Raw genomic sequence first — 17,475 nt, forward strand, 5'->3', positions numbered from 1 at the left:
AAATTCACTGGGAATTTCCAATGTCAAATAACGTAAGATGTCAAATGACCGTTTGTCTTGATATTGTCTGTCACTGCTTGTGTACATTAATCATATTTTTCATTCAAGATTTCAAAGAAAATCTACAGGTCTCATATTTCACCCGGACAGACCAGCAAGGACCGACACAGAAGCGGTTATCATGACGAAACAAGTCAGTGTGAAGCCTAGACTTGTCCCCAGCTGACAGACATTCACATCAGTACTTTCCAAAAAGAAACTAACTTACTTCAAAAATAACAACAGAAAGAGCACATCATGCTCCAACTCCTACAAAGCAGCATCCTAACTCTTCTGGTCCATGCAGCCGCAGCCCACCTTACCCACAATGCCCCAATTCCTTCACTCAAGCGGAAGCTGTTAAAGCGCTTGCCTCTATAAAAACAATAACCCCAGGGGAAACGCACAACTAGCACCTGCATGAACGAATACTCTGTGGGTTTTTAAAAATGAGATGTATTTTTGGAAAAAAAAAAATTATACAAAGTCACTTTTTAGAGCTTTAATTTACAAAAAAAAAAGACACTTAACAATTCACTATTCTGTCACTTTGGCTTCCTCTGGATTAGAAGGCTTCCTCTTAAGAGGAATAACATAGATCCCGTTCTTGGCTTCTTTTAGTCTCCACCACCGACCCAACCTGTGAACAGAAAAATTTTACTAAACAGATGAAAGTTTGATGCACAACCTACAACAGAAGAGAAAGAGGATCAATGCTGGTCCTGTGACTCACTCTCCTTTTGTTGTTTCTAGGCTGAAATAACATTTCAAACTGATCTGACAGCTAACAACAGTTCCAAGATGTCCAAATCTAAATAACCTGAACCTCTTCTTCCAGCGACTGAAAAGATGTGAGAAAAGTGAATCAATGTCAATCAAACACTGTTATCAGAGCAAACTCTAATATTTTGTATATCGTGCTTCACTGTGATCCAATAACAGGAATTTTATTAAACTGTCAAATTTAGATGCACTGAAGCCTTGAGGTTCTGTTCAGAGTGTCAGCTCTGATTCAGAATCAAAGCATGTTTATTAACTTTAAACTGCAGACAGGTCATAAATGAGATCTGCAAATCAGATTAAAACATTTATGAGCCATTTGAAACCACTGGGAGGTCAAATTCCAACAAATTTGTCCCAATTTAATCATTAACTCTAATAACAAAGTGTACCTAACAATATAAGACAATAGGAAGGTCACATTCAGAGTAGGTAGAACTGACTGTGTGACATTTAAAATGGTTACATATAATATATTTAAATGTCTGGTGAGAAGTGAGTTCTGTACAACTTTATACTACATCTACAGCAAGAAGAGCTCTTTGCTCTTGTCTTCTGCAGTCCATCATTTTGGTTCTGGCTCTCTGAAGATCAGAGAACAATGTTTATTCAGGGTTTACTGAATCATTCTCATTCCTGTGAGCAAAAATCTATAACTTCAAGAGGTTGCCAAATGTTTGTACCTTTAAAGTAAAATGGAAGTTCTTCACACAACCATTTCAAATATGCAGCATCTGGATCTCAAGTCCTTCGTTAGGATGTACAGTCAAAGGCCACATCAATCACAGTTTAAATGAATGTTCAGGTATGTGGTAGGTTTTTTAATTATCCACTTCATGCTGCAAAAAAGATAAGAATCCACCTTTGCATTTCCTTTATCTTGAATTAAACTAAATGGGGGGGGGGGGGGGGGGGGGAGTGGTGTTCTCTAACAATATATTCCTTGAATTTATTTCAGTAAGCTAATTTATTCTTCCTGATGAGTCTCATTTTAAGACATCACTTGTTTAAAGAAATGTTAAAAATCTGCACGGAAAGCAAGTCGAATGTTTTTTCACCTGTGCCTGAGGCAGAGAGACAGATTAACACTGCCATCTAGTGGGATTTCCATTTACTGAACATGAACCCGCACCAGCTTTCAATAGTTAGTGTCTGCAGACTGTTTCTATGGAAACACGAGCATTGGTCAGTTACCTGTGCTCCTGCCCAACTCCTGCCACCAAGAAGTGACCAGAGCTTGAAAACTTCAGACTGTTGACAAAACCGGACTGAAAGGGAGAGAAGAGGAACACTGAATATCACAACAGCAGCTGTAGCAGACGCCATTAATACACTGTATAACAAGTGTATAAATAACCTAAAAAAAACCCAAACATGTGCTGTAACTTCTTTAGTATAAAGTAAAAGATAAAGATCTCACCACTGGTACACTGAATAGAGGCTCCAACCCGCGATAATTCTGGCCACACTTCCACACGTTCACCTGAGAGTTGTGGGAACCTGCACAGAAAAACCATCATTACTGAGTATCACTATAAACAGTCAAACATCTCAAGCACAACTCAAACAATAAACCCAAGCTGTTGTCTTGTTGAACTTTTCTTCCTTACAGTGAAGAAAGCTTTAATTAACACATCCTGCACATATTCGTATGTATACATGGGATTAGAAAAAAAAAAAAAACGCTCGTCAAGAGGACTCTCACAGCCAGAGGCACCTGAGGCAACGGTATCTGAGTTCTGAAGCGCCGCCACTGAAGCGACCCAATGAGGCTGCTCCAGCCCTGCGTCACCATGGCAACCGTGAGCCAGCTTTACTGTGCTGAGAGGCTTCTTCTTGTTGACACTCCAAAGAGACACGGAGCTGAGGTCGTTGAGAAAATTGAGAAAGGGCACAAAAGAGACATGAATGAATCTGTCAGTACGATGATATCGAGGGGAGAAAAAAAAAAAAAACAACTGACACAACATGAATGCAAAAACTGCGACTGATGTCATACCCATCATCGGCTCCTGTTATCATGTGCTCCTCGTTTATGAGCTGGATGCAGTCGATCGAACCCCTGAAGGAAGAATGAATGGAGTTAGAGATGACACAAGTCTTTCTGTACATTCTGTTGCATTTTTTTTCTTTTTTTACCCTTAATGGATTAACCATACCTCAGAAATGTAAAGATCTTGAACAGTTTGTTCTTGTACAAGACAATAATTCGTAAGACTACTTTGTGTTCTGTATTAATCAATTGTAATATACAAAAATCAATATACTTTGTAGAATGTAAGCAACAGAAACATTAGCAAAAAAATTAAAGCAATGCATGACATTTTTTTTAATTAAAAAACATCCATTACTACCACCTCGTAACCAAAGCAAAAAAAAAAAGCAGAAGTATTTGTCATGTAAACTTAGTTGCAACATTTGCTTTTTAAAATACTTTTATCCTTCTTTAAAAATATTCTAGTTGTCATTGTCTTGCAGTTCTGCACAAAAATACGACATCAAATTCCTTGTATGTGTAAATCTACTTAGTAATAGAACTGATTCTGACTTATCAGTGTGCACCATACTGTTTTCACATGAATCTGACAAGAGACATTTAAACATCTCAAAAGGAGTTGCACTGGCGCCACCGAGTAGGACACAGAAGCACCGGCCACAGCAATACAAGGAGACTCACTCGTGGCCGTGAAACACCAGCTGAGACTCCTCTGCGATCTTCCACACTCTCACAGTGCGATCTCGTCCCCCTGCAGTCACACAGCGCTCACGGCTCAGGCTGTCCAGTCCTGTGATGGCATCCTGATGGCCAAAGCTAGAGAGATTCACAAGTACAGTTAGATTCACGAATTAAAAAGTAAGCAGAAGCGTTGGGTAGTGACAAATTGTACTGATTTGTTACTTACAGAGTTTCCACATATGCATTCTCATCCACATTCCACACTTTGACTGAGCGGTCATGTGAGGCACTGTACAGATCATGAGTTCCCTTCCTGAATGAAAGACCCTGAAAAGGAATGTTGTGTGAATGTATAAACATTTGCACAAGTTGTATCCAACCATGAGAGAAACGTTGACAACGTACCGACACAGGGCCTTTGTGTCCTGTGAATTTATACAGATGTTTACACGTGGCTGCCTCCCAAATCATGATCAGTTTGTTCATGTCTCCAGTGGCCTAAAAATAAATGAAGATGCTCCTGTTACACTTTGCTACATTCACATCCCATGCAGGTTACCAAATTCTAGCAAAAGCAGGAACTGCTGGAAGGAGGAGAACTCACCAAGTACTTTCCATCTGATGATATGGCCATACACAGGATGTGTGCTGTATGTCCAACATGCCGGTCCTCTGTACCTTTCCTTCCACCAGGTATTGTATGCAGTTTCTTACCACTCCCAACATCCCCTGAAGATATAACAGCAGAATTTAACAGATTGCTAAATCACAGTTACAGCAAATATAACACAAATTTGACACAGGTTTTCCTGAACACAATTAAAACAACGGCTTTAGCAGATTTAACTAACACTTAATGATGGAGCAGTCTTTGGCGGCGGAGAAGATGCACTTATCATCTGGTGCGATGACCAGACATGTAATTGGAAGTTTGTGTCCTCTTAACACCCGGATCTCTGAAGCATCTGGTGGTATGAGCTGAATGACAGAGAGTAAAAGTTACAGAAAAGTAAATCTGTTAATCAGCAGCTTTTTCCAAAGGATACTGGACAGACAGCAGAAGTGAAGAGATAAAACTATTACTCTTACATCTTTGGCAATAAGTCGCTGCAGCTTTCCTTTCTGTTCAAGCTGAGGAGAGATCACATACACAGAGAAATCAATACAATAGCCCCAAGTACAGTATTTAATCTTCTTCTGTTAAATGCAAGATAAATGAAAGCATCAGTCAATCTGGGCTTTCCTTCAGAAGACTGAGAGAGGGCAAAATGAAGTCTGCATCCCATAAACTCTAAATATTGTATGAGGGGATCAATGGTATTTGCATCAGCATTTATTGGGTTATTTGTTGCAGAATATGAACTGTAAATTAAGTCAGAGGGTTTTCTTCTTGTAAGACAAATAAGAAAGAAGAGAAAAACAAGCATAAAACTGTAGCTGCTCTTTGAGCTGTACAGCATGTTGCTCCAAATGCAAATAAAGCACAGCAACCAAAATGAGCATTTTGCCTACTCAGAGGTTCACTCATCTGGAGGAGATTGTGTTTAGACTGATTAAATGATGAAACAAAAACTAAGTTGCGGTGAAAGTTCATAGAGGTAGTGGTAGACAGCAACAGTTTACGAAAAGAGACTGCTAACATTTCTTACTAGGGGTGCATGATAATGGAAAAAAAGTGACACTGCAATGTTCTACCACTATTGGAAAGTCTTTGTGTGAATGAAAAACACACTGTAAAGTTCTTTGGGATATGAAGATTGAAAAGGTGCTATATAAGTGTGAACCATTTACCATTTTATTTTTCTGCAACATAAATTGCAATGTGAAAAAAATGCAGATGCATATTTGGAAAGAATTAATCATTCTAGACTGATTGGGGTGATTTTATACAAGGGTATATTCACATAAAATAAAAAAAACCAACATTGAAGAAAACTTAAGAAATGCAATGTGCTGCAGCTTTTCTCATATGATGCAACACTGGCAAAGAAATCTGAAGATGTTTTTTGCTTGGGATGACATTCAGATCAGGTTTTACATTTAGCATACAGAGGACTGTAAAGCTCATTCAAGGGTCCAACATATTACTTAAGTTGTCTTGTGTAGTGGCAAAAGACACTGCAGACAAAGCACCTATTTCTTGTCAACATCCATTTTTCTGTAGCTGAAATACTTCCATATAACTGACAATGCATTTCTTCATTTTTAATCATTTTTTTCCATTTCAGTGTTTCTCTCCTGTCCGTTCTAATCCTCCTTGCTCATCACATTTGGAGCCGGCATGCCGACAAACTCAATTTTTATTAGATAAAGTTTAAAACAAAATAGTGTAACCAAGAACCCTTAAATTGAAGCAAAGTGTAAAAGTTGATTGCGCTTTTTTTTTGTTTTGTCTTGAACAGTAAAAGCTGTAGAATGATGTGCCTGAGTTATTTTGCCTTGCTTCACATTTCACCTCCTGCGCTGTGGCTTTTGTGCATGCACACATTCCATTGCTGATGTAGAAACGATATATTGTGCAGCTCTACTTCTTACCACTTCTTCTTGAAGTCTTCCTGCGATCAGATCTGTCTCAAAGGAATCTTCCTCTGCTCTCTTTTCCTCTGATGAGAAAAAGTCCTCAGTTAATACCCACTAGCACTGACTGAATGCTAAACCTCAACGGTGTGTGAAAAATGCAAGTGTACCTTCATCCTTGAGCTGCTCAAGGTAAAGCTTAGCTAGTCTAAGCTTCTTCTCCTGTGGAGTTTCCTCATATTCATGCTCCTCATTGGACTGCCTCTTCTTGGGCACAGCAGGACTGTGAAAAGAAACACAGCAAATCCAGACGTACCAAGTAAGATATCTGCTTTCATTTCATGGACAGCATCCCATCAATGCAAAACCTCAAATGGCCACATTAGAAGAGCACCTTTCTGTTTCAGAGTCGCTGGAAATCTCTTCGTTGTATTTGCTGGGTTTCTTCGCTCGTACTTTACCCTTTCCAGCTGGATCTCCATCACCCTACGACAGATAAAAGGAATGAGGGCTTCTAAGGATCAGAATCAGCTTAATTGCCAAGTCGGTTTTCAACTTGACTTGGTGTTTTGGTGCATAGTATAAACACTGACTGGAAGGATTTTTTTAATAAATAAAATAGCATGACAGATCTAAAAAGCAACTGTCGCAAGACAAACACGTGTTAACAATCCCACAAAATCAATTATGTCTTTCAGAAGATTGAATTAATGCCTGAAACAGTGTAAAATAAAACGTTACAGCAGCAGGTTATACCAGGTGAGCAGCATGAGTGAAACTGTGGCTAGGCTAACGCTACGTGCTAACCGTTTAGCTCACTTACCTTACGTTTCGTCGCCACTGTGTTTTTCCCTTTTTTCCCTAATTTGGGGTTTTCTTTCCCCTTTATGAAAAATGATGAAGACATGGTGAAACGCGACAAATAGCGTTTCAAAACTATAGATAGTTAACTCTCCAACTTTCTCATGCAGCAAGTCAACATTAAACCCACATGGGTAGACTGCAACCAAACTAGGAAGTTCAAGTCGGGAGTCGAACGCTCACCGATTGGCTGTTAACGCTTTTTACATGAAATGTCCCGCCCCTTTTTGCAACGTTGGATTTTCATTGGTTGAATTAAGACCTTAGATGAACAGGAAGCTGTACTGGGAAGAAATACTTCCCTCGGGGAATAAGTTTTCGCAGCTTTGTTCCGCACACAACTGTAAAAAAATATGCATTAAAAAGCACAATAATCTTATTGACACGAGTGACATACACAGTGAAAGACAAATATAGTGGCAGTATTTCACATGTATTTAACCGGTAACTTGCTGCGCGGCTGTTGAAAAATAGCTGTAATCAAACCAGGATCTATGTACTGCACTACTGCAGTAGTACTACTGCTTCCTCTACTACGCAGTATTTCCATGTACTGCGCTGTCTTTGTCCTCAGTGCCTGTGTTTACACTTTATCGTTGAAGTCAGCCTGAACGGCCAGGTGAGGCTCCTCTATGCGGTCTAACATGAAATATCACCTGTATTTGAAAATGTATAGAAATAGTCTCACTCAGTGGCTCCAGCTGTAGGCTAGTAGGAGGGGTTGAGGAGGCAGGGGGAGGGGGAGGAGGCTGCAATGTATACTAAAAAAAAACCTTTTAAATTTCCAATGCATGAATGAGTTTAATACAAACAGGCAATCGTCGCTGAGGGGCTGAAAAAAGTTTGACTCCGAGTTTGACTCCATCCTGTGCAGAAAGGCAATGCTGGATGTGTCAACGGGTCAATCTTTCACTCTTTCCAGATTGTCTTCATCCTTCCCGCGATGCCACCCAAAAGAGACGCAGGAACAACTTCAACACAACCTGCAGTGAAGATGGTGAAGATCGGCAACGTTGTAGATGCGCCGGATTTTGGCTGCGATCCATTAGAGGACAAGTACAGGTTGGCTGAGGAGAGTGGATACTCACCTTTTCCCAACAACGAGGTGAGAAGCTCAACTCTTCCAGCTGTGCACAGACACAACTGTTGAACCAAGTGTGTAGGTTGTTCATGTGGCTTCTTCTCATTTTACAGCCTGAAACCATTGAATTTGATGAAGAAAATATTGCCAGCCCAGGCATCAGGACAGACACCATCAGCCTCCTTATGAAAATAGAACAACTGCAGGCACAACTGAAATATGAGCGCAGATGTAGAATTCTGGCAGAAAGAGAGCTGAGAGAACTTAAAGGTGGGTGGAAATATGTCTGATTACTTCACTAATATCCTAAAATAAGTGCCCGTTGAGACCGCATTTTGATAAATGGGATTATATCTGCATTTTAGGCCATGACCTCTGTCGTATTTTCACAAACTTACTGGGTTTAATATTACAAAGAGGAGTTTACATTTTATATTTGATTGCTTGTTAGTCTGGTTACTAAATTAAAAATCTATGTTTTTTGAATAGATAGCATTAAAATTATTTTTGAGTAAAATTACTAAATAAAAAGTTCCAAGAAAAAAACAATGTATTTAGTGCTATTTGGAAAATAATGACTGCATTTCTTTGTTAAATTTCCAGTTAAATAGTTAAAGAATAAGTATATGGCATGTGTTCACACTGGCACATTCAATTTATTACACTATAATTAAGTCTCCAATAATCAATAATATTGATCTTAAAACAGGCTTTTCTTCCAAGAACATTTGGCATTTTTGTTACAAGCATGACAATATTAGATTATTTTTGAGTTCATCATAATTTAAAATGCAAAGTCAGATATCAATGCCAGTTTCAATTAATGGGATTTCATATTTTCCACAACACTTAGAGACTTCTAAAGCAAGGTAGAGAAAGACATACCGGTTAGTCTATTATGAAGGGAGATTAAAATATATAGAGACAGATAAAATGTGAAGTTGGTTCCTGACTAGTCAAACATTTCTGCAGAGGACATTTGGATTCAAAGTTTCAGACATTCTGTCCGAAACTGTAAACATGGCGTTAAATACTTAAAGTCATTTTATGAATACACTTGCTCTGTTTCCATTCATATTCAGTGATTTGTCACTTTTTGCAGAAATGAACACTCTCATGATGCAGATGAGGCACACAGCTCATGAGCTACGAGTCACTCTAGATCATGTTCTACAAGGAGGCGAGGCAGCAGTTGCGCCAGAAAACGCTGAAGAAAATATTTCCTTCCTGACTGAGCCTGAGGCTGAGATGAGAGCAGTTCATAACATACCAGAGGTCAGTGCTCCTGTCTGCTGTATTACTACATGTCTTCTCATGCCAGTACAGTTGGGGGCAGATTGCTCAGCTCGTTTGCATTTTGTTAACGTAGGAACCAAGTTATCTTGCTGTTAGATTGTCACGGTTTTCGCCAGTAGTAGACAAGTTTAATAAAGTGGTACTGTCAGATTAAGCTGTTTGTGCTTTTTCATATTTTTTGGATCTAACATTTTGTCTTTCTTTGCTGTCAGGATGATCACAGCTTCCTTTATATCTCTGAGAATCTTCGAGTGCCAAAAAGTCTTTATGAACGCATTGCCGAAATCGGAGACTACAAAAAGTACACTTCAGCACTGCTGATGATGCTTTTTGACAGAGAAACCCTGGCCACACACTCTCTGCAAGGCCGGAGGAACACCTTTACAGGAGAGGACAGCCACAAGCCTCAGCTCCCTCCTGAGATTTTGAAAAGCATAATTGGTAAGATAAAGAACATTTACTATGATTGAGGCTTTGCAGCTGCTAGTAGCTTATGAATTTGGTAATCGGGTTGCTTTTATTATGTTGTCTTTCTTCTTCCAGATCATGTTGCTGTCAAGTTTGGCGTTGACTGCAGCCAGATAAAAACAGCAATCCGCACAAAGTTGAATAACGAGGACAAACTATTGAAGAAGAGGCTGGGGTTGGTCAAAAGTGAAAACAAAGCGATTATCGATCAAGGTTTTTGCCAAGATCCTTCACTTCTGCCCGAAAATGAAGTGATGACAAATGACCTGCCTGAAAATGGAGCCATGATGAATGACTCTCAGTTATAGCCTTCACAGTCTGCCTTCATCTGTTGGTCACCAGTATTTCACCTCTGATAGAAATGTGTGACAGATCGCCTTTTTTAAAAAACTAATTTACATCTAGTTTATTCAGTATTGAAATCTAGTGCTCGAAGTGTTAAACACTATGGTAGAATTCTATTTTTTTTACTTTAACTGTTGTCTGTCGTACGTTGGAAAAGTGTAACCTGGTTCCGTAGCGCTCTAAAATGTCACATGTAATCTTCGATGGTAAAAACAAGTTTTCTTATTTAAATTTCCGTACTGTACTTGAGACAATCTGTGGTTGTATCTTATCCGGTTTGTGAAAACGGTCTGTGTCGAGCATTTCTTTCAGTCAGCTGATGTAAGTAGGACATTTGAAAATGTTGCAGTACAATAGGTTTGTATCCTGCAGTTACCGAGAAACAGCATTACATCAAGCGATACTGTGTTTCTAGATTTGCAGTTTTGAAATATGCTGTAACTCATCCTTCTTCCATGACATCCGGTTATCTTGTCTTTGTTGTGCTTCATTATGTAAGGGTCAATAAACATTTGAAGATGATACTCTGTCAGCGTACTTTTTCTTACATGAACACAGTATAGCACAGCGTGGACTGCAATTTTGTCTTCCAAACAGCCAACAGATGTCAGTGCTGAGCTCAGTTTCATGCAACACTGATCCACAACCACAAAGCTATTGTTAGAATTTTAAAAAATGAAATGCGTTGAAGTCAATTTAATTAAGAAATTACTGTGTGAAATGGTAAAAGCCATGAACTAATCCAACCAATATTTCACTGTCTTCATTTCCTCGGAAGCTACAGAATAAAGGACCATGTGTAACACCAAGTACAGTGGACAGTGTGTGACAGTCACTGCCACATACTGACCGATGAAAGAGAGTGTGTTTGGGACATGGTTAATGTCAGTGGGTGGTGGTTTGATGCAGTCATCTTCTCCTGAAAGATGTGATTTGAACAACCAGCTACTGCCGGCTCCTCCCCCTCCTTCCCCTGAAGCGAGCGGAGCTGTCAGTGGATTTGCAGCACATCACCTCTCTCTGGTATCAGTCCTCCCTGAGGTCCTCTACCAAGGCTCAAAAGATAGTTTCTTTAAGGGGAATCTACTGCTTTAATCAGAATTTGCAACACAGCAGGATAGTTTCTGATAGTACTCGGAAAAGTGGACCAACACTTTTTTTTTTTTACCTGGAAGCAAAACCTGAGGAGTGAGTCTGATGGTTTTCAAGGTTTCAGAGAGAAGTCTTCACCATGCTTTGGGAGAAATCAACTTCACAAGAAGTCTTTGGAGGACCTGCAGACAATATTCATAATGTAAGAGCTGCTTGCTAAGTTTTTGTGTGAGCATAATTGTATAACTAACTTTGAAAACTATAAAGTAGATTTTAGATCATTTAAACAATGTTAATCTATTTGGAGAATTTGTTCAGTTTTGTGAAAGAAAGGAAAATGGTAGATCCCTGAGTGCTTTTAATGTCGTGTAATCACATCGAATTGCTGCAGAAATCTATAATTTTGCTGTCTTATCTCTCTAATACTGACATCAAAAGAAACAAAGAGGCCTGAAAATTGCTGAAGTGTTTCACCAGCATCCTGAGGTACATATGAAGGAAGGGTTTTGAGAAACAGACTGAGATGGAATGAGTCAACTTCCAAATGATCTACAAATGATGCCAAGATATATGCAATCAGAAAATACAGGAGCAGATGACGCTGCAGCATGTAGTACACATTTATTCCTTCATAAACAGGTAAACTTGTAAACGTAATGCAATGATCCTCATCTAGTGGAATTACTACAGCATAGCGTCCATTCATCCCGCGACTCCAGTGAGGATAAAGCAGTGTATAGAGAATGGATGGATGGATAGCGTCCATTCATCTGTGACAAACAGGAGTAGTTCATACACTTCATCAGCTATGGAGTCCTGATATCCTACAAGCTGCTAAAACTTTAAGGGAATGGATGATATCCTAAACTTGAACTTCCTTTGAGCATTTCACTAAACTGTAATGACGCATCACACATTGATGGAGATGGATGTATTTGCAGCCACACAACGTACTGCAGGACCTATAGGATCTCTAGTTGATTATTATTAGCATTTAAAGTTCTCATATTATCTGGGAACTCAATCTTTTTTAAAGGTTTAAAATCTTGATATTTCACTTCTTACATAATATTAAATATTTGCTTATTAACATTATTAGGACACAAAGGGTGGCATTAAGGAGCTTCCCTGTTGATCATTGCTCCTGCTAATATTCAATGTCACTGTATTTATTGGGGATTAAAAGGCGTGTGTTATGCCCTGATCCCCATTAAAAGGATTTTAAAAACAATTTATTTCTGCTTGAACACTACCAGTAAAGAAGAACCACAGCAGAGGCAAAATCCAGTGCATGTTTTCTGTTAAAATTTAGAATTACAAAGATTTTAACTGCACTAAATGAAGTGAAAATGACTGAAAGCTGAATGTGACCAACTTGCTCAGAAGGGAACTTGAAGGAAGCAGCATATGCAAGTGGAACATGATGAAGATGGGGAGAGCCTTACATAACATGTATGAGAATGTTCATGTACTAGTCGTTACTCGGGATAAACCTCAGTACAAACGTGGCATGCCAACAGCAGCCCACCAGAGAAGATTACAGCAGCCGAGAGCATCAGTGGATCACTGGCAGAGAGCAGCATCATGTATTTGGGACACAGCACCCTCCACAGTCAAATATCTGAAACCTGATTATGATCATCAGCACAATGTGCGTAGATGTGACATGTATGCAGAGACACATTTAAGACAGCACAGACATGTAAAACAAGCATTTATGTTCAAATTTCTGCATTGTGTTTACGTATACATATTGTATAGTATTTCTAAATTGTCCAACGATGTGGGTCCAGCCTGCTCTGATTAGAGGTTTCCTCTTTGATGGAACTGTGAAGGGTGACACTGAACACATACTAATCGATGCAGCCAGTTCCCTGCAGCTGGGCTAAAACAAGCACACTCATTATCTTTCATTTCTAAGGGATGGAGATGGATGGAGGAGACACAGGGTGTCCTCCATGAATTATTCCTATTGATCCTGTTTCTCCCTCACCAAAGAGGAAGAGAGCGAGAGAGTTGAGAGAGAGTCCCTTCTGAAATATTCACATAAATATTGTGACCAGTGATTGTGAATGTTGTCTTAAACGTTAGGAAGGTCCAGTGGATATCCCTGGATGTTTGCATTTGCATACTTTGTATCAGTTGGTGTTGAAAATGAAGACTTACTACTGCATGCACTTCAATAAGATCAGTCTTGGTTTAAATATGGCTGCAAACACCAAAGTATGCCTCTGGAGGACTTTGGCAATCCTCGAGAAATACATGTTTTCAGTGTCTGTTGGCTTTGGCTTAATGGTGTTAATAGTTCATATTTATTATTATTTTAGAAATTCATCTCACAAGTTGCTCTCCTGTGTTGCTTGTTGTAGTATTTTATATTGTTTTATTTATTTCGCTAATTGATTTTTAGAAGTTTTAGCATTTTGTTCCTGCCTATATAAAAATGTCTACAGCACTTTGGTCAACCCTGGTAGTTTAAAAGCTTCGATATTAAGATAAATTGATAAATCTGAAGTGATTTGATGATGTTCTGGTAATGTCACGTCACAAATTATGTATTTATAATAGAAAACCTTTGTTGCAAACTGGAGGTATAGAGTTTGAAACATGTAAATGTTTAACAGTCAGGGAAGGTCTAAAAGTATTACAAATTGCTAAAATTGCCCTTAAACCCTATCTAGGGTCATTTCAAAGCATAATACACACTTTGTATTGTTTCCTTAAGTGTCTTTAAAGCTGCTATAATCAATACTTTAATATTATCAGTGAGTCACAGAGCTACTAGGAAATGTGCTTGTTTTTATTGGAAGAATCTGCAGAGAAACAGTTCAGCTCTATGGGGCTTTATAGTGATTTTCAGCTCACTGTTTTGACTACAGCTTTTCTGTTTTGTGTTCCTGCTCACCACTCTTGTCATTTTAAGCTGCAGCAGACAGCTGTTTCCAGCAGCTCTAAAACTCAACCTGCTCAGCATCAAATAGCAGAAAACTGTCTTGTAAACACAATGGAGCATTTAAAACAGATGTAATCCAGTTTAAATTTAATATATTTTGAACTTAATATCCTTTTTAATGGGCTTTATTATTTCTTTACAGGAGTGAAGACTTCCATTGGCCTCACCACTGAATAATGGAGGAGAGTGGAATACTGATTTGTACTTTGAAACCTTTATTATGAATAATGGAAGAAAACAGTACATTTCTGACCGCTGAGTACAATGACAGTACCACCGTTTGGGCACCAATGCCCTCTGCTCCCAGCAGACAGCTGGGCACTCTTCCCAACCCACAAACTCGCTTCAAGGACCTGACAGGGATATTTTTCATGGTGACCCTGAATGTTCTGGCACTTCTGGCCAACACTGCTGTTCTGGTGGTTGTTATAAAAGCCCCACATCTCAGGAAATTTGCCTTTGTTTGCCACCTTTGTGCAGTGGACCTGCTGTGTGCCATTTTGCTCATGCCTCTGGGCATTGTGTCCAGCTCTCCGTACTTCGCTGGCGTCGTGTTCACCGTGCTGGAGTGCCAGGTCTATGTCTTCCTCAATGTAATCCTCATAGCTGCCTCTATCTTCACCATCACAGCCATCAGTGTAGAACGCTATTACTACATTGTCCACCCCATGCGCTATGAGGTCAAGATGACTCTGAAGTTGACTGCAGCTGTGATGGTGATGGTGTGGGTGGCATCTGCAGTTTTGGGGCTGTCCACTGTGTTCGGATGGCCGTCTTATGGCAGCCTGAGCTCCATCAGTGCTGCTCATTGCTCACTGCATTGGAGCCACAGTGATCACAGACGTATTTTCTCTGTGCTCTTCAGTGTCACCTGTTTCTGTTTACCTGCTATAGTGATTTTTGCTGTCTACTGTAATGTGTATAAGGTGGCCCGTGTGGCTGCCCGGCAGCATGGACCTTTGCCCTCCTGGACAAACAGCCAGCTGAAGCATCGGTCCGACTCAATAAACAGCCAGACTACCATCATCACAACTCGAAACGCACCTCGCAGGATTGTACGTGACCGGCCTTTTGGTGGTAGTAAAGCTGCTCTCACTCTGGTGGTTATTGTTGGCCAGTTTCTAATCTGTTGGCTGCCTTACTTTGCCTTTCACATCCATTTGACAGTAGATGTAACGGGCCAGATCCCTGATGACTTGGAGGAAATAGTCACCTGGCTGGCATATTCCTCCTTCGCGATTAACCCATTTTTCTACGGGCTTCTGAACCGGCAGATCAGGGAGGAGCTATGTAAGCTGAGACGCTGCTACTCAGCTCGACCAATGGAGCTGGCTGTCTCCAGTCATGAGGGCTCAGGCCATGAGAATTTTATGCAGTTTCTCCACAGAACCAGCTGCACTTTAGAGACACGTGCAAGCTTTGCTGCATCCAGTCCTAGAAGCACTCTGGATCAAACTGGGCAGACTAGTTTCAGGATACCAGGGCAGATCCCAGAAGAGTTCACTTAGACATACCTCACTGTAGTGCCACAGTATTAGCAGCCTATTCGATGTAATATGTGACTGAATAGGGCATAAAGTTTTTTAAAGAGTGTTCGCAATATGTCAGAAAGCATATCTGCATATAGTAAACGGCGCAAAAGAAACCAACACTGTTTCTGTCTTTGAAATTTGATATATTTTTTACTTTTGTCTAAAGACTCTACTAGAGCTGAAAGCTAATGGACGTAGTTTCTTTAAATGGTTGTTACTGTATTTGTTAAAGCTATCAGTGATACAGTTACTGAGGAACACTGTTTTTACTACACACTAAGTAATGTTACCGTAATCAGTAGATCCATTTTTATCAAAAAGTCATGAACACAAACATCACACTTTTACTTGAAAAGTAATGACAGTACAGTCAGTCAGCACATCTACAGAGATAGTGAGAAAGGAGGAATTTATGATCTGCTTATAATAACAGTGAGCAGTCAGTCAGTTTTACAGAATTCCAAAATTCTGAATGCTACTTGTTTTTATCTGTACGAATATAGCAGCAATACTCTTTGTATCACACAATCAAATGTTGTTCTGTTATTCATGTAGACTTTATTTATTGTAAACAATGAGGAGTCACATTATGTTTAAAACTTGCTTTTTCTTATTAATGTCAATGTGAAAATAAACATAGGATACTTTAATTATTCAAATGAATCCTTGAAGGAATGCATTTATTTGTACTGCATGTTAGAAGCAAGTATTGTGCCCAAGATTGATGCTCACACATTTTTCTTTAGTTCACTGGTCTATGAAAGAGATTTATTCTTTTCCCTGGGCAAGACAGTTCATGGCCGGAGAGTCATAGAAATGAGGCTTCTTCAGTTATTTTCTGTTTTCTGCAAGCAAAAAATCCTCAGCTTACTGCTCTCAGCTTAGTTGTAATCACTGATTTGAAGGGACAGGCTCTAAAAGGGGCAATAGGGTGCTCTGTCTGTCCTGTAACCATGAGATCTCCAGCCAGCCTCGCCACTAAAACTCCATCACGTGTCGTGCCAAAGTATCCTCGGGCTCTCTCACTGTAATTTGCCTTGGATGAGAGTACCAGCTAAATGCTTTAACATGGAAAAAACAAATCAGATTCCCATCTCTCTGTGAAAACTAAAGCAGTAATAATGTTCCTGCATGTGTTTTCAGTTTGGTATTTTGTCTCCGTGCAGACAAGCTCTGACTCTGTGGGTCCTGACCTCCGTGTCCTCCATGTGTCCACTTATGAAAAGCCTGTGACTAAGACTGAGCCCCGTTAACACATGATTATATAAGGAGAAAATGCCATTTCATAACAGCTGAGGGGTTGTCTCTAATACCCTGGTAATATGTGGACACAGACAGATTAACAGCAAAGAATATATGAAGAGTTCATTTGCAAAAACAGATAACTCAGTTTTGATCAATTTTCAGAAAACCTTTTTTTATTGTTTCCTTGAGGTAATATCAATCAAACTGAAGTTGAGTGGATTTGACTCAGTAGAAAAATACATGACAAAATAGAGAAAAAATAAATTATTAGTGTTATTATTATTATTATTATTATCTCAAGTAAACAATAAAAAAATAGTTTTCTGAAAGTGGAGTTACCTGTTTTTGCAAATAAACTCTATTTCCATACATTTACTGATGACTGAATAACCAAATACATGCAGACATTAAATTATGGAACATGCAGTTTGTTCTTTTCAGCCTGGGTTAATGATTTATGATCTGAGAGGATCAAGACAGTTTGACGATATATTGCTTGATGTTTCTGTTGTGATTATTTTTGAGGGAATTTGCTGCTCTCCCAAATTGATTAGACTTAAGGGACAACATTAAATTTGTGCAAACCCAG

At 39.3% G+C, this 17,475-nt stretch overlaps 3 protein-coding genes across 4 annotated transcripts; 2 read left to right on the forward strand and 1 right to left on the reverse strand.

The window, feature by feature from the left end:
• Window positions 1-526: 526 nt before the first annotated feature.
• rrp9 (ribosomal RNA processing 9, U3 small nucleolar RNA binding protein) lies at window positions 527-7,040 on the reverse strand. Of its 2 annotated transcripts, none has more exons than XM_022189292.2 (15): window positions 6,837-7,040; window positions 6,408-6,499; window positions 6,184-6,296; window positions 6,032-6,099; window positions 4,586-4,627; window positions 4,348-4,474; window positions 4,101-4,225; window positions 3,902-3,994; window positions 3,723-3,823; window positions 3,497-3,631; window positions 2,819-2,881; window positions 2,525-2,682; window positions 2,240-2,319; window positions 2,014-2,087; window positions 527-679 (listed from the first exon to the last, which is right to left on the reverse strand). In XM_022189292.2, the coding sequence occupies exons 1-15, from the start codon at window positions 6,918-6,920 to the stop codon at window positions 577-579; spliced, it is 1,458 nt and encodes a 485-aa protein (XP_022044984.2). In that variant the 5' UTR covers window positions 6,921-7,040; the 3' UTR covers window positions 527-576. The 2 variants fall into 2 exon arrangements, with proteins under 2 accessions (XP_022044984.2, XP_022044985.2); XM_022189293.2 differs by having other exon boundaries at window positions 2,537-2,682; window positions 6,837-7,039.
• Window positions 7,041-7,261: 221 nt separating this feature from the next.
• Window positions 7,262-10,586, forward strand: LOC110947940 (uncharacterized). The gene is made up of 6 exons (XM_022189294.2): window positions 7,262-7,493; window positions 7,797-7,979; window positions 8,069-8,225; window positions 9,058-9,230; window positions 9,464-9,692; window positions 9,795-10,586. The coding sequence occupies exons 2-6, from the start codon at window positions 7,818-7,820 to the stop codon at window positions 10,025-10,027; spliced, it is 954 nt and encodes a 317-aa protein (XP_022044986.1). The 5' UTR covers window positions 7,262-7,493; window positions 7,797-7,817; the 3' UTR covers window positions 10,028-10,586.
• Window positions 10,587-11,025: 439 nt separating this feature from the next.
• On the forward strand, window positions 11,026-16,304 carry si:ch211-213o11.11 (probable G-protein coupled receptor). The gene is made up of 2 exons (XM_022189225.2): window positions 11,026-11,358; window positions 14,252-16,304. Exon 2 carries the CDS (start codon window positions 14,337-14,339, stop codon window positions 15,615-15,617), a length of 1,281 nt encoding a protein of 426 aa, XP_022044917.1. The 5' UTR covers window positions 11,026-11,358; window positions 14,252-14,336; the 3' UTR covers window positions 15,618-16,304.
• The last annotated feature ends 1,171 nt before the right edge of the window (window positions 16,305-17,475 follow it).

The sequence above is a fragment of the Acanthochromis polyacanthus genome, chromosome 5 (assembly GCF_021347895.1).
Source record: "Acanthochromis polyacanthus isolate Apoly-LR-REF ecotype Palm Island chromosome 5, KAUST_Apoly_ChrSc, whole genome shotgun sequence".
Lineage (NCBI taxonomy): Eukaryota > Metazoa > Chordata > Actinopteri > Pomacentridae > Acanthochromis > Acanthochromis polyacanthus.

Coding starts and splice junctions, on each gene's coding strand:
- si:ch211-213o11.11 (XM_022189225.2), top strand. CDS start 14,337: ATGGAAGAAAACAGTACATTTCTGACCGCTGAGTACAATGACAGTACC.
- LOC110947940 (XM_022189294.2), top strand. CDS start 7,818: ATGCCACCCAAAAGAGACGCAGGAACAACTTCAACACAACCTGCAGTG. Junction 7,980..8,068: donor CACCTTTTCCCAACAACGAG/GTGAGAAGCTCA, acceptor CTCATTTTACAG/CCTGAAACCATTGAATTTGA. Junction 9,693..9,794: donor GATTTTGAAAAGCATAATTG/GTAAGATAAAGA, acceptor TTCTTCTTCCAG/ATCATGTTGCTGTCAAGTTT.
- rrp9 (XM_022189292.2), bottom strand. CDS start 6,920: ATGTCTTCATCATTTTTCATAAAGGGGAAAGAAAACCCCAAATTAGGG. Junction 4,475..4,585: donor AGCGACTTATTGCCAAAGAT/GTAAGAGTAATA, acceptor TCTGTCATTCAG/CTCATACCACCAGATGCTTC. Junction 680..2,013: donor GGAGTTGGGCAGGAGCACAG/GTAACTGACCAA, acceptor TTCTGTTCACAG/GTTGGGTCGGTGGTGGAGAC.